We start from the raw sequence: 15,431 nt of genomic DNA, 5'->3' as shown, positions 1-15,431 counted from the left end.
TCTGTATTCAGCCTATTAAGAGAAACTCAGTAAATGGTTGACTATCCCTGATTTCAAACATTCAGCTGTGAAGCTCACTACGTACTGTTTTTAGACTAGAGCAAAGAGAAGAATAATTGCAATACAGAATACATACATAATATTAAATTAATATTTATTAATAAAACTGTGTGAAAGGAAGACACTGATAAAGCTATGTAACAAGTTTAGAGCAATATAGTTGAAACATTTATGGGTTATTTTAGCTGGTCTAGATATTGGCAGCCCTGAAACTTTGGCTAGCCTACAAGAGCGACTTGTTTTTCAGGCTCTATTTAACCTTTCCCAATAGAAAAAGATGAGCATTTAATAAACATCACACATGCTGTGTGCTCACAAACCAGTGCTACAAATGTGAATGCATGAGAAGCATCCATAGATTTCTGTGCTGGCTGAAGCTGCAAAAGGTCAAAAATGAATGTACCAGGTACATGTCAAGTCAACCCCGCTACCTCCATGACATAGTCATAAGAAAGCTCACAAAAATGAGTTGTTTTCTTCCTGCAGATGATTGCATCTGATTTGGCATTGAGAGAAAAAAGGAAGGATTCATGCAGTTTCCTAAAGTTGCAGCTTCATTTGTGAATAACACCAGTTCACTGCATGCCCAGAAAGACAAGTTAAATTCTCTTTTCATTCCTGAATCTTGAGCAAATGGTTGTCCACTGGGGTGAAGTCCTGAGGAACTACACCTTCAGACAACTGAACCAGGTGAGTCGCATACATTCCTACCCTGTAGTAGCTGTAATTTAAGCATGAAAATAAAAGCAGCACATACTTTGCTATATTGATTGTGAATCTTATTAGCCTAGATTTCTGACATCATTTAGGGGTTTTGTAGGCCAAGCAACAGAGATTATTTTTTAATGTTGTTGGTTTTAAAAGATCCCCTGTGGCTCCATAAACTTGAAAGTGTTTGTCACAGTCTATAAATTCTTTATCTTATATATATTCTTTATCTTTTCTGGTAAAAGCACTGCAAATCTGAGTTTAGGGGTTTACGGAATCAGAGGCACAGAAATATCCCAGTTCACAATGATGAAAGTCAGGCTTACCGTCCATAAATCCCATGGCAACGTCTGAAAAGAGGAGGGGAAAAAAAAAGCTTTGAGAAAAACACTTTTCATATACTGTATGTTCAACACGCTACATAACTGTGTGCATTAACTAACAAGAGAGAGTTTATTTGTATCAGAGAAGCCCAGAATGGTTTCATCTGGATGGGACCTTAAAGCTCATCCAGTTCCAACCCCTTGCCACGGGCAGGGACACCTTCCACTAGAGCAGCTTGCTGCAAGCCCCATACAACCTGGCCTTGAACACTGCCAGGGACAGCCACAACTTCTCTGGGCACCCTGTGTCAGCACCTCAGCACCCTCACAGGGAAGAGTTTCATCCTAATGTCTAATCTCAATCTCCACTCTTTCAGTTTAAAGCCATTACACCTTCTCCTATGTCTACATGCCCTTGTAAACTTATTTATATGCATATATACATACACATTTTATATATTACCGTGTGTGTGAGCACATAACTGCATAATACACTTCTTAGTTCAACAGGATGGTCAGTATGTGATGGATTGTGGTATTTCCCACTTCAAAACAGTTGCTGCTTTCCAGCAAACTCACATCATCAGGTGCTTAAGTAACAGCTGGATTCTGAGCCAGTGACTGCCTTTCAACAGGTACAGGAGTCTCTGCAATGAGCAAGCTTAAAAAGCTTGCATAGGACAGGTTTTTTAGCCAGTTAAAAAAATGATACAGCTACCCACTGAGAACAAGTGGATTTTCTCATAACTGACACCAGGAAGGGGAATAGCATGCTTTTTGGGAAACAAAACAAGAAAGATGACCATTGCTGTCATTTTCTTGTCCAGTCTGTTAAGTAATAAATGCTAGTGACCTCTTAGTCAAAGAGCTGAATGGACAGGTGAAAGGAATGCAGCAGACTTCATGCCAAATATTAATAGCCCACCACATGAGATGAAGCTCTGCTGATTGGTCCCAAAAGCTGTCTGAGATGCTTCAAAACGTATCTCCTATATTTGCACCTAGGTTAAAGCCCATGAAAAACAAAAACTAAAGATGTTCATAAATTCAGGAACAATGTAAAATTGTTCCTGAAATATTTGCACATGTTAAATGTGACATCTAACATCTGCCCGAGAGAAAGGATTCCTGCATCTAGCTTCTTTTCTTGCCTCCTTCTTATAATGGAAAAATGGCTCTAAGAACAACTTCTGCTTTTGCAAAAGACAAAGTAGTAACTCAATACTCAGATTCACAGCAAATTAAACCGATTGAGAAATGGCTGTTGATGTTAACTTGGTTTAAGTCCAGGTATGTGCTTCTTTTGTGTATGTAATTCACAAGTGTACCTGCTTACTCTGCTGTAACATTACTAGTTGAATATTCAAGCTTTAAGGAAAAGTGATAGGTCTGTTCTTATAGGGCTAGCTGGTACAAACCCTGGATATCCTATTGAATTCCATGGAAGTGGATAGATTGCTTTATTTTCATTTTTTCCTTTTCCTTTCATTGCTCGTGAGACTTTGAGTACAAGAGGGACAGAACAAACTAAGGGAAAGGTGAGACAGACTGCAGCTAGCAAACAGAGGTCAGAGGCAGGCACTTTTAGAAAGGACATTTCTGAAGCGGCCATAAAACCAGAAAAGTAAATGAGGAAGGGCAGACCAGGGCTCACTTACTGTGGTCTGATCACCCTGGCTGAGCAGTGGAGGAGGTGATTAATTAAATGATCGATAGGGAAGTCATGCCAGGCCTCCTGAAGCATCATGGCATGAACGACTACCGAAGTCTAGACATCACTACTTCAGCAGTAGCAACTGCGGCAAAAACTATACACACCTAGGAATATCTCTTAAGGCTCTCTTAAGCTCCCTGCAAGGTAGCACAGGGCTCTCCGAAGATTGCAACTGGGCTGCCATAGCAATGACGCTGTTACATCCAGTGAGTCCAAGACCCAGACTACAGGAGGAAAGATGAGAGGAGAGACTGAAGGTGCCCACTGAATGCTTCTTATGCACTTAGATGAAAAACAAAAATGTATTTTTTGACACAGAATTACATTCTGTATTTCATGGTACAGCTGAATCTAAACCAACTCTAGCTAAACTACCAAACTCTTTATTTGATATGAAGACAAACATGCTGGGTCACAAAAGTTAAATGTCTTTGGTTTCATGATCCCGTTGTTCTAATCAGCATCAATATGAGACAAGCTGAAAGGCCAGAGTTAGCAAAGTCAGAGCTAGAGTTTTCTTTCCTGTTCTCCTTCCCTTTTTAGAAGGAGCAAGAAACATAGCAAGTAAGGTGCAAAAAAGCCTCTGCTATAATCGAACAGCTCTCTTAGCAAACCACAATGAGAAATTTCAGCTAATGTTCAGAGTGCTGACAATACACTTTCTCTGACAGTGCATAACCCATCAGAGATCACTACAGATCTCACTGCATAACCAGGACTGCACACCAAGTAAGACACTAATTAACTGAGGAAGAGATCAGCAGAGAACCAGGACTATCTCAGCCTTAAGGCTTCTCATCTTCTCGCTCCTTTCCCACTGCTGCATTCCTGAACAGCTGATTAGTCCTCTCATGTCTCACAGGACAAGCCAGATTACTGATAGCCACAGGGATAAGAGGTTTTGCTAACAATGTGTTATATTGTTCCTTTCTTTGTGTACAACACAGGCTACAGCTCTGCTGGCCGGGAGAACTTCCTTACTGTACTATTAGCCCTGTGGGGAGTGAGGGTGAGTTCTGGGTCTTAAAATAGCAGTTCCCTGAGGATAAGTCAATGAAAATCAGCAACTTGACACATCAGCCTTTTTTTTTTCCCTTTTATACTACTTTTTTTTTTTTCATATTGATGCAAGAAACTACCCTGGCAAATATTATCATAGAATGCAGATTTTCTTTAACACAACATCCTACAAGGAAACACCCTATGCCATGATCTCATTTTCTTTGACGTTAGGTCTAAACCAGATTTATAAAAGCAAAACCACTCAGCTCATATCCGCTACTTGGTACAGAAACTCCATCACAGCAAAGCAATCACATGCTGAGTCCATGAGACCAAGGTCCCCTGAGGCATCTTTCCAAACATGAAGAGTCAAAGCCAGGTCAGAAAAATTGTCAGAAAAAAACAGGCACTGGAGAATTATAATGCTGGCACTGAGAGTTATTCTAAAGATGGAAAATAACAGTGTGCTCAAGTCAAGGCCAAGGTACCATCAAACCATACTCACTGGCAGACATCTTCATTCACCACCTGACAATTTCCTTACCTCCCAGTACATCATGTGCACGGTTACAGAAGGGGAAAGATAAATGGCTGACTAGAGCTGTTCAGAAAGACCGTTTTTCATTCACTACAGACAAGCCTGCTCCTTAGAACACAAGGCAGATCTTTGCTACCAAGCACAGCATGCTTCATCCATGTGCTTCACCTGCCTCAAGGCAAAGAGATACCTGAGACATGGGTGAATGAGTAACTCCTGTTGATACAACTTCTGGCTTGAAAGGGTCGAAGTCCAAATCTAGCAAAGATTCTTCTTTCTTAGCTTCCGGAACTTCATTCTGTTAGAAGAGAAACATAACTCTTGAAAAACTCCTCTTTCAAAATCAGAATACTAGGGTATCCCAATTAGATTTCAATTCTGAACATGAGTACCAATTCACATTTAACGCTGCCCTTAGCTCTAAACTTTAGGAAACATCTTACGTAACACTACCTAAATCTTGCTACATTGATCTGTTCTTACAAAACTGGATTACGTGGCAGAGCCCGTTTCTTGTTTGCAATTAATGAATTAGCCAAGGCCTCTGAGGTCACTATAAATACATTTCTTGGTTCAATGGGTTACAGGTCTTTCCTGCTGCAAAGCAACAAGAAAAATAATTAGCATGCTTCAACAGAAAATTTTAATTAGCATAAAACTGCAGCTGAGATTTAATTTGCACTAATGACAAATGTTGTAGGCAAGCATCTTGGGTTTGGTAACAAGGGTCGTACTGCCTACTGTTAGTTGTTCAGTGGTTATGAAGCAGTGGGCAAAGCTTGTCTTTCAGTGTACAAAATCTGCAGGTAGTATTCATTGGAATGCAGTTTTGAAAAGTGTTCAGATTGGAAACGGCACCATGGGAAATTATCTGCACACATACATTCACTTATAATCTTATGAAAGAATGGTAGCACAGGGGCAGACCACATAGCCCTATGTCCTGTTCCTGACTGTGACCCAAGTGTACATCAGGAAGTCTACAACAACAAGGCAGTCATAAGAACAGCAAAACTAGGAGACAATTATGATGATGGCAATGGTAAAATAAGCAAACATTTAAGAGTGTAAATTACTTGTAAAGAGATATTCAAATATAGGTAATTAATGGCTTCCAAATGCCACAGGACATCTGAGCAATCTGTGTCACCTGAAAACATGGTCAAATAGTGCCTCAGCTGCCATGCTAGGAGTGACAGAATGACCTGGAACTCCAGTCTGGAAGAGGAGTGCTAGGGGTGGGGTCTACACCAGTGCGAAAGACACAGGGGTTTGGCTGCTCCATGACTCCTTCAAGGCAGATAGCAGTGAAGTTGGTGGTGGCAGATGTGCAATAAAGAAGAGGTGGTGGTCCTTCATGTGGCACAGAGCTCAGCTGGGGACTTCCTCGCCATGGGTAGTGTTTCAGCACATGTAAATCTGGGGCAAACTAGTCTGTTAAGGATTACTAAATAGAAATCATGTTGATCAAGCCCCTGAGCTGCAAATGGCTGAAGGCTAGGATACTGTAGGAGAAAGGGGTGCAAGGAGTATTAAATTTGCTTGCCTTGTTTTACATTCTTCCCTTGGCCTCTGCTTTTGGCCACTGGTGATGACAGATAACTGGTCTGACACATTGAAGCCAGTGTTACGGTCTCACAGTTTAAGAAGTTAAAACCAAACTAGCCCTTCCCACCAGTAACCAGCATGACATTCATTCTGTCATGATTTTCATCTGATATATTTAGATTTCATCACATATGCCCTTGAGGCACTAGTACCCATATGGTCATACAGCTTCAGGAAACAACACAGCATTAGCTAGCACATAATCAGAAATGAATAGAGGTGGAAAAGTTAATTGTCTTTCAGTGAAGTTCAAAAATGAAGGTACTTATGAGGACTGAAGCAGATGTCGTAAGCACCAAGAGGAGTTAAGTCCACATTTCCTGTGGATTTCATGCAATGTATTTTCGATAGCTGGTTCTCTCACAGAAGGATATAAAACCTATACAACACACTATCTGTGTATGCCTGTACACACTCAGAGATCTCAATATAGTAAGGTGCTTTAGTGAAGGGGGTGGGTTTTGTGGAGGAAAAAGTGCAGATGATTCATGAGAAGGTGTCCAGGGAACAGCTCAGGTCATTCCCAGGTCATTGACTACAGAGGAGAGAGGGATATAAATAACACACTGAAGGGATATCAATTTTTCCTTGAGAGACGAGGGAAAGATTTCAGTTCCTAGGAGCATGTCCCACCTTTATTATGCCATTCCAATTTTATACCATTCTCTCATAGAAAGGTTGTAAAGATTCTGGAAATGTGACTTACACTCACTTAAAGCTCCGTTCTAGAGTCAGCTCTTAATAGAAAAGCAAACCAGATCCATTTCTGCTTCCCTGGCTGGCCTGACATGTGAAGGTTAGGTGGATACACCATTTAATGCAGCATGGGAACACCAACTCTTACCACCGATGCCAAGGCTAACACTGCCAGAATAATAACTCCCATGAAGTCAGACTACAGTGATGCAACAGACCTCCAATCTCCCTTCAGCAGGAGGGCCCAGCAGTGGCTGCATACTGGGAGCTGCCATTAATTCTTTAATTGCATGGGGACTTAACTATAAATAACTCTTCTCTCTTCCAAATAGATCCCTATGGATGGCAAAGCCTTTTTCTCCCCTCCGTAAGAAAACAAAACATCACATGTTCAAACTCTTTAGAATAATTGTTTTTCATTGCTGTGCCTACATTCCTCTGTGTTGTCAATTGAAGTAGTACGAAAACAACAATTCACATGAAAACAAAAATTCATAAACATTCTGCATGAGCTTCAGATCTGCATATTTCTCCCCAGTCTATTAGACACAGGCACACATATCAGAGATGTAATTACCATAACAGAAAGGGTTCATTATTGAACAACCAGCAGTTACCACAACTGCATAAAAGCTGAACAACTGACTACAAATTATAGACTTATTTTACACAACTCTTGCTTTTCTGTTTCTTATATGCAATTAAAAAAAAAAAATCATTTAATAATAGAATCATAGAATAGTTAGGGTTGGAAAGCACCTTAAGATCATCAAGTTCCAAACCACCTGCCATGGGCAGGGACACCTCACACTAAATCACCTCACCCAAGGTCCTGTCCAACCTGGCCTTCAACACTGCCAGGGATGGAGCATTGACAACTTCCTTGGGCAACCCATTCCAGTGCCTCACCACCCTCACAGGGAAGAACTTCTCCCTTATATCCAATCTAAACTTCCCCTGTTTTAACCCGTTACCCCTTGTCCTATCACTACAGTCCCTAATGAAGAGTCCCTCCCCAGCATCCTTGTAGGCCCCCTTCAGATACTGGAAGGCTGCTAAGAGGTCTCCACGCAGCCTTCTCTTCTCCAGGCTGAACAGCCCCAACTTTCTCAGCCTGTCTTCATACAGGAGGTGCTCCAGTCCCCTGATCATCCTCGTGGCCCTTCTCGGGACTTGTTCCAACAGTTCCATGTCCTTTTTATGTTGAGGACACCAGAACTGCACACAATACTCCAGGTGAGGTCTCACAAGAGCAGAGTAGAGGGGCAGGATCACCTCCTTCAACCTGCGGGTCACGCTCCTTTTGATGCAGCCCAGGATACGGTTGGCTTTCTGGGCTGCGAGCACACACTGAAGCCGGCTCATGTTCATTTTCTCATTGACCAACACCCTCAAGTCCTTCTCCACAGGGCTGCTCTGAATCTCTTCTCTGCCCAACCTGTAGCTGTGCCTGGGATTGCTCCGACCCAGCTGTAGGACCTTGCACTTGTCATGGTTAAACTTCATGAGGTTGACATCAGCCCACCTCACAAGTGTGTCTAGGTCCCTCTGGATGGCATTCCTTCCCTCCAGGGTATCAACCGAACCACACACCTTGGTGTCATCGGCAAACTTGCTGAGGGCTCACTCAATCCCACTGTCCATGTCAGCGATGAAGATGTTAAACAAGACCGGTCCCAACACCGATCCCTGAGGGACACCACTCATTACTGGTCTCCAGCTGGACATTGAGCCATTGACCACAACTCTTTGTGTGCGGCCATCCAGCCAGTTCTTTATCCACCGAGTGGTCCATCCATCAAATTGATGGCGCTCCAATTTAGAGACAAGGATGTCGTGTGGGACAGTGTCGAAAACTTTGCACAAGTCCTGATAGATGACATCAACTGCTCTACCCCTGTCCATCAGTTCTGTAGCCCCATCATAGAAGGTCATCAAGTTGGTCAGGCAGGATTTCCCCTTAGTGAAGCCATGCTGGCTGTCACCAAGCACCTTGTTGATTTTCACGTGCCTTAGCATGCCTTCCAGGAGAATCTGCTCCAAGATTTTGCCAGGCACAGAGGTGAGAGTGACTGGTCTGTAATTCCCTGGGTCATCCATTTTCCCCTTCTTGAAAATGGGGGTTATATTTCCCTTTTTCCAGTCATCAGGAACTTCACCTGACTGCCATGATTTTTCAAATATGATGGACAGTGGTTTAGCAGCTTCATTCCCCAGCTCCTTCAGGACCCACAGATGGATTTCATCAGGTCCCATGGACTTGTGCACGTTCAGATTTTTAAGATGGTCTCGAACCAGACCCTCTCTTACAGTGGGCCCAAGGTCTTCATTCTCACAGTCCCTGCATCTGCCTTCCAAGACTTGGGTGGTGTGGTCAGAGCATTTGCCAGTGAAGACTGAGGCAATGAAGTCATTTAGAACCTCAGCCTTCTCCAAATCCAGGCTAGCCAGTTCTCCCAATAGCTTCCAGAGAGGGCCCACGTTGTCCCTAGTCTTTTATTTGCAATGTAATTATAGAATCTAGAATCCCTTCCTGTTATTCTTAACATCCCTATCCAAGTTTAGTTTTAACTGGGCCTTAGCTTTCCTAACCTGGGCCTTAGCTTCCCGGACAACATCCCTTTATACTTCCCAGGCTGCTTGTCCTTGCTTCCACCTTTTATAAGACTCTTTTTTCTCCTCACAGTTTCCTCAGCAACTCCTTATCCATCCAAGGAGGTCTCCTGGCCCTCCTGCTGCACTTCCTTCTAGTTGGGACGCAACACTCCTGAGCTTCTAATAATGAGCTAAAAGTAAACTTGATCACTTCTCTGCTGTGTAACTAATATTTCTGCGAGTCAAAACCAAGGGAATAAACTACCTAGCTGGTACAGCCTTTTATACCTGCAAAAAGTTGATTAAAACAGCCAAGTACCTTTCTTTTTTGTCAATCACCCAAAAGCAAAAAGGAATACTTTTAATGATTTTTATGGAAGGAAGGGAAATAATGAGGATAACTAAAATGCTGCTTGAGATGCTTAGGATGAGGAAAAAAAAACAATGCCAAGGCCATTATCTTGGAGAACTAAGGGTGATTGCAAGGTGGGACCCACACATTATCTGAAGCTTACCTGTGATGGGGTCGTCACGTTGATTTCTGGGACAAAGTTGTCATCAAAGAAGTTAATGATGTTCTCCTGTTTCAGCTCCTTTGTGGGTGTGAGCTTAGGCAGCGGTGGGACTGGCGGACCTTTCCTCAGCTAAAAAGACAGCAAAAATATCACAGACTACTTCAGGGATAAAAGAAAGAGCTATAAACTTGGCCTAAACAATCTGGGCTAGGTTTTTATCTCTGCTGCTTCATAAGCTGAAAAGAACTGTTTGGCTCTTCACCACCAAGGACCTTTGAAACAAACACTGTGGACAAAGCAAAACAGCTCTATGTTTCAAACTTACTGCAACTCAAGGTTGAAGATATAAAAGCATTTCTTGGGTGATTTTTTTCTGCTGTGAAGGGCACACAGTGCAAGACACTTCCTCTCCTATGCAGCTCATAGTTGGAAGGGCAATACTGCAAAGAACCAGGACTCTGCAGCTTTTTGGCATCTTATACTCATACTTGTTTAGCCTTGAGATGTTGTCCCTGCCCACCTGTTTCTACCTTTAAAGCCTACTTAACACTAAGGTCATACCATCTCTGAGAACCACAGCACCTCAAAGGTGCTTAGATTACTAATTGCTCCTGCTTTCCAGGGATTCACATAACTATGACAAACTATTTGCTTGGAATAATACCAAATACAGTTGGATAATTTTAAGATTTACCAAAATGCCAAGAAAAAAATTCTTGGGTGGTATCGTGACATAACGCCGCTGGCACCAGTAAGACTAAACAAAGTCCTAGCAGATGAATATTCAGGCAGTGAGGTACCACATTTTGGGAGACCACAGAAAACAAGTGTGCTCACATGTAACTAGATGCAAAACTAAACTTCCTCACCATAAAAAGAGTAATCAGCACAGAAGCTATCCCAATTCTGAAAATATTAGTGACATCAACACAAGCGTTTGATATGTTCAGAAACTATCACATACAACTCCTATGCTACAGATGTACTGATTAACTGATGCATGAAATTGATTCTTACCTCACTAAATGCTGTGAGAACAGAAATGACTCCAGTGACTCCAGTGTAAAACTTCTCAATTCAGTGTTAATAACAATCAACAAGCCTGTCACTATCACAGCATTATCTAAGCTAGCTCTATTTTCTGCTGCAGAGCTTGACCAGACCTGTGATACTCACAGGCGAAATTTGAAGATGAATGAAGAGCAGAAATACATAATGTATATACAGAAATACATAATGTACATAAACATATGCATATAGAGAAATACATAAGGTATATATAATATAAATACATAATGTATAATTGAAATTCACAAGAAGTTTTAGAAATAGGTTTTTCAAACTCTCACTGCTGGGATATGGGTCCTTAGAGACTATGCAACTTCTTAAAGAGTGTTTTCCTTTGCCACCACAAGTCTCAACAGTTCACTGGGCACCTTAAATTTTCTTCTTTCCTCCTTATATGAAAAACACTTTCCACTTTTCCCTGCTTGTGCCACAAGGATGAACAACCAATTAGCGGAACAGAGTACAACAGAGCCAGTGGTCTCCTAATCATCTCTCAGTCATAGTCTAGATAGAAAAACCCATTGTATACATAATCTCAGCTATCTTTTACTGCATAATGGGTCAGTTTCTCCTGCTAGGTTTCTGCTTACCTGTGTGGGTGACTTTGGTCGGGCTGGTACCGGAGATGCTGGTGCCAGCATATGGTTGGGACTAGCAGTAGGGCTTGGCAGGGGAGAGACCTCCTCTGGTGGTGATGGTGTTTTTGCAATGCGGAGTGGACCCGAGTCACTAGACAGAAGCAAACATGTTGAATACATACACATCATGCTGACTTGTACCTTGACCATTTTGATGCAATAGTTGAACTGCATCCCTGATGTAATGCTGGTGACCTCAAAAGGCAGTATACACAGGAGATGAACTGAGGCATTATATAATGATTAAAACTAAAGCTGCAATTAAATTCAATTAAAATTCAGTGATCGACAATGTCAAAGGAAGTTTTACTTTTGAGTGATCTTGATTTCTGGATCTGTTTACCTGATCATTATAACTTCAGGGAAACAGAGTACCTGCACTTTTTCAGATTCTGTATTTGAAATAATGTTTTATCTAGAAGTTTGTAATTGTCATAAAATGAGAGATGGAATTATTGTCAAAATTTATTATTCATTCAAGAGTATTTCATACCCTTCTCAGAATAAAAGGCTTTAAAGATAAAATCGCCAGGGGAAAGCATACCACCGAGTAATGCAAATAATTTTAAAAGCCCAGCAACTTTGCAAAGGTTTCAATAAAACAAAACACAACCAAGATTATTATAAGGATATCACTATTTAGAGGGGCAAATCACCACAACTATAAACAAGCACTAGTCAAGTGATTTCAACAGAGCTCTGGTGGTAGTAAGAAAAGATCTGATGAAGTCCCGAGAAAGGATCTGCCCTTCACATGAAAGGACCTGGTGCAAACACTGACACATACTGAGCTACCTAGAGCTGCTGAAAGCTTACAACTCAGGGAGGCTATAAACTACAGCACTCAACAACCACAGTACTCAGTAAGAGAAGAGCAACTCCTATGCATCTTCACAGAGAACAGAAGCACTACCTGATTGAAGAGACCACAACATAAACATATTCCTAATGCTAACACAAGAAAAAAAAAATTCTTTGGAAAGGACAGATTTAGCTCACACTCACCACCTCTTTCTGTGGAAATAGTGAAAAAAAGAAAAAATAAGCAGTTATTAAGAAATTTCTTTTCCAGGTACAGTATTTGCTTTCAGCACTCAGTAGCATACAAGTTTTTGAGCTGTTTCTTTTTATACAGTTCTTTAAAGATTAGATGTTGCACTTGTCTAGAATCTACTTCTCATGCATCTAAAAGGGAGAGCTGTTTTATCTTACAAAGTCCCACTCCTAAGCAGTCTTTTAGAGCATCACAACTAATAAGGGAAGTCAAAATCTAGCCAGATTTTCTCACAAGGCTCTGTGAACAGTACAGCAAAAGGGTGTAACATGGCAAGTAAAAAACCAGTGTATTTTTAAAAAGAATTTTTAAAGTTCAGAAGATCGCACCACATTAACCTACGTTTACTCATTTGCAGCAATAATTATGTTTTCCCTCATTGATGGAGCAAGTAATTCAGTGGGAACAAGCATATGCATGCTGGACATAGCCTAGGAGACAGAGGTGGAAAAAATACCTGTTTATTACAAAATGTGCTTGAAACTTTCCAGCACTACATTATTTTTCATCCCATAAAAGTATTTTAGAAATCCTTTATGGAAACATAGTCCAGCTTGTAAGTCCATCCTGGGCTGGAAGTGATGATCCATAAACTAGCAACTCCGGAGGCAGTGTGTATGTATATATCTTAAGAAGCATGGATTTACACTGAGCTAATCCAAACAAAAAGTCTGGACACATACTTAACAAAGTAGTTCTGAATTTTGCATTAGATCAGAAGGTTCAACATGTCATTCTTTGCTCTTCCCAAGTGAGATCAAAACAAACGCAGACTATCAGCCATATGTTTGAGGCAGATGCTATGTTGTTTGGTCAGTCTTAATTGCTGCTACTCTGAGTCCATCTTGAGGGCAAATTAGCGTTGTTCTCATTGCTCCTGAAGAGCTGGGATTGGCTGGAAATTCAGGATTTATGTATTCACTCTATTCACTATGTGTTATAATTTATCATTTCAACACCTGCCTATCACTATTACAGTACTGAGAGATCAAATTATGGCAGAAAGGCTATATTTGTGGCAAGCAAAAATATCAGAAGTACTGGACTGATGTTCTCTGACCTTAAGAAAGCACAAGTTGATATTTTTTTCTTTTATTTTTATTTTAAGACAAAATTTCTCTTGAAAGTCATTTAAAATATGACATTTTGTGACATTCTTCGTACTTCAGCTTTTCAGGTGCACTCTCAGATCACATTTCTTGACTTTTCCCCATGAGCAAGAGGGATAAAAGATGACTTACAAAGGTTGGGTTTCTCACCTAATCCTATGCCTTTAGGAGCTAAAAACAGATCTAACCACTTGAAGGCATTAAAAAAACACAAGCTATGAGAGTTAGCAATGTGGCTGTAAGCTAAGCACCTAAGAATAAATGAGCTATAGAGTTAGCTGGTGCAAACTGGTGTAATAGTCTACAGTGAGCTAGGCTAACTTGCAACAGCAGAGATCTGGCCTTTATTATTTTTTCTGAAAGGAAAAATAAACCGGTGATGAAGGGAGTTTTGCACCTTTACTCATGTTGAGAAGAACTTCATTCAAGGTACCTTCATCTGCCATCCTGAAGGGACAGACCCACTGACCGTATTGTACTGCAATCGCTACACGTGGTGTAGGTGATTACTACATATGCTGAAACCCACAAAGCCTACTGCAATGGAATTAATTTGAAAAAAGCAGTAAATTCACCTTGGTGCCCCTTGAATGGTGAAGGCCTTGTCTGCGTGCTGATCTCCCAGCTTCGTCATCACTTCATAGAGTTTGTGACACAGCTGAGAAAACAAAACACTTCCTTGAGTTTGTCTGAAGCACTACAGTCATGATTAAAAACACAGGTGATAGATCTGGTCAGATAACTGATAACCTGATAATAAACAATCTGATTACTTTAAAATGGTAAATAGGTACTTCCAAAAATATTCTATGCCACGTATATGAAAAGCCTAAGTGGAAACCTACCAAAATTCATAGAATCAAAGATAACAGCAGGTCTTCAAACACATTAAGTTGGTTTTCAGAGAACAAGTTTATAAGTGACTGTCTGTTGCCTGATCTCTGGTGAAGGAGGTCCCCTGAAGTTTAACGCAACATGCATAGCCAAGAAGATTCATGTGTTCCCCTCAAAAACTTAATCCCAATTTACGTGGGACTTCAGCCAAGCAACTTTTCCAAACAATTCTGGTTCCTATTAACAGGTTACTATAGATAATACACTACAACTTAGCAAAGCACACTCAAAAGATTCTCTCTGAAAGTGCTCAATTTGCCCAGGAGTCACATATAATGTGGCATTGCTGACAATGTATGTAGGGGTTTTAAAGGGAATGCTTGACATGGGAGCTTCTTTGTGCTGATTAAAGCAATGAAATGCTTAACAATTGGACACAGAAAAAATACTGAAGGCAACAGCATGATAAAAGGAATGGAGAAATTATCAGAATATAAACTTAATTTAGTGCTACAACTCATAGTGCATTATAACCCAAAATTGTACAGGCTTCCCTTTCCTTAAGGACAGTACAAAAATGGAAAGTTGAAGCAAATACCAAGGTTATAGTACAAATCTGGATCTAGGGCAAATTGTCATGTGTGCCCCCTGCTAGATTTTTACTGCTTCATTACTCGCAGCATTTGCTTGCTGTCATGCATACCACATAATCCATTATACATGAGATACTCATTTTTACTCACTACAGCTATTTCCTTGTGAAACTTGGCTTCGAGGCTGGATACATTTTTGAAGGTGTTCACATAGAAGCCAACTCGTCTATGGAGGATGGCACAAAGAAAGGAAAAAAGAGAATAAAAGATAGGGGTGGGAGAGCCACAAATAGAAATTATTCTTTCCCCAGACTACAAGCAGCATTCTTGACTATTACTCTCAACAAAGCAAATCGTATCAAATGTTAAAATTTCA

General features: G+C 40.9%; 2 protein-coding genes across 4 annotated transcripts in view; both read right to left on the bottom strand.

Annotated features, from left to right (window-relative positions):
- Positions 1 to 15,431, bottom strand: part of VPS41 (VPS41 subunit of HOPS complex) — a 222,880-nt gene that overhangs the window by 22,084 nt on the left and 185,365 nt on the right. The window lies entirely within an intron of this gene.
- Positions 1 to 15,431, bottom strand: part of LOC133275011 (amphiphysin) — a 107,781-nt gene that overhangs the window by 23,339 nt on the left and 69,011 nt on the right. For all 3 annotated transcript variants that reach the window (XM_061464692.1, XM_061464693.1, XM_061464694.1), the window contains exons 8-13: positions 15,206 to 15,281; positions 14,204 to 14,286; positions 11,418 to 11,556; positions 9,760 to 9,888; positions 4,536 to 4,643; positions 1,095 to 1,118 (exon numbers count right to left, since the gene is read on the bottom strand). In XM_061464692.1, coding sequence (XP_061320676.1) covers positions 1,095 to 1,118; positions 4,536 to 4,643; positions 9,760 to 9,888; positions 11,418 to 11,556; positions 14,204 to 14,286; positions 15,206 to 15,281 — 559 coding nt within the window. The remainder of the gene's footprint in view (positions 1 to 1,094; positions 1,119 to 4,535; positions 4,644 to 9,759; positions 9,889 to 11,417; positions 11,557 to 14,203; positions 14,287 to 15,205; positions 15,282 to 15,431) is intronic.

Source organism: Pezoporus flaviventris, unplaced genomic scaffold (assembly GCF_033815535.1).
Source record: "Pezoporus flaviventris isolate CSIRO_AGI_PZ_B2104156 unplaced genomic scaffold, CSIRO_AGI_Pfla_v1 ptg000037l, whole genome shotgun sequence".
In the NCBI taxonomy this organism is placed as follows: Eukaryota; Metazoa; Chordata; class Aves; order Psittaciformes; family Psittacidae; genus Pezoporus; species Pezoporus flaviventris.
Note: the sequence above shows the minus strand (reverse complement) of the source record. Positions and strands in the feature narration are given on the sequence as shown.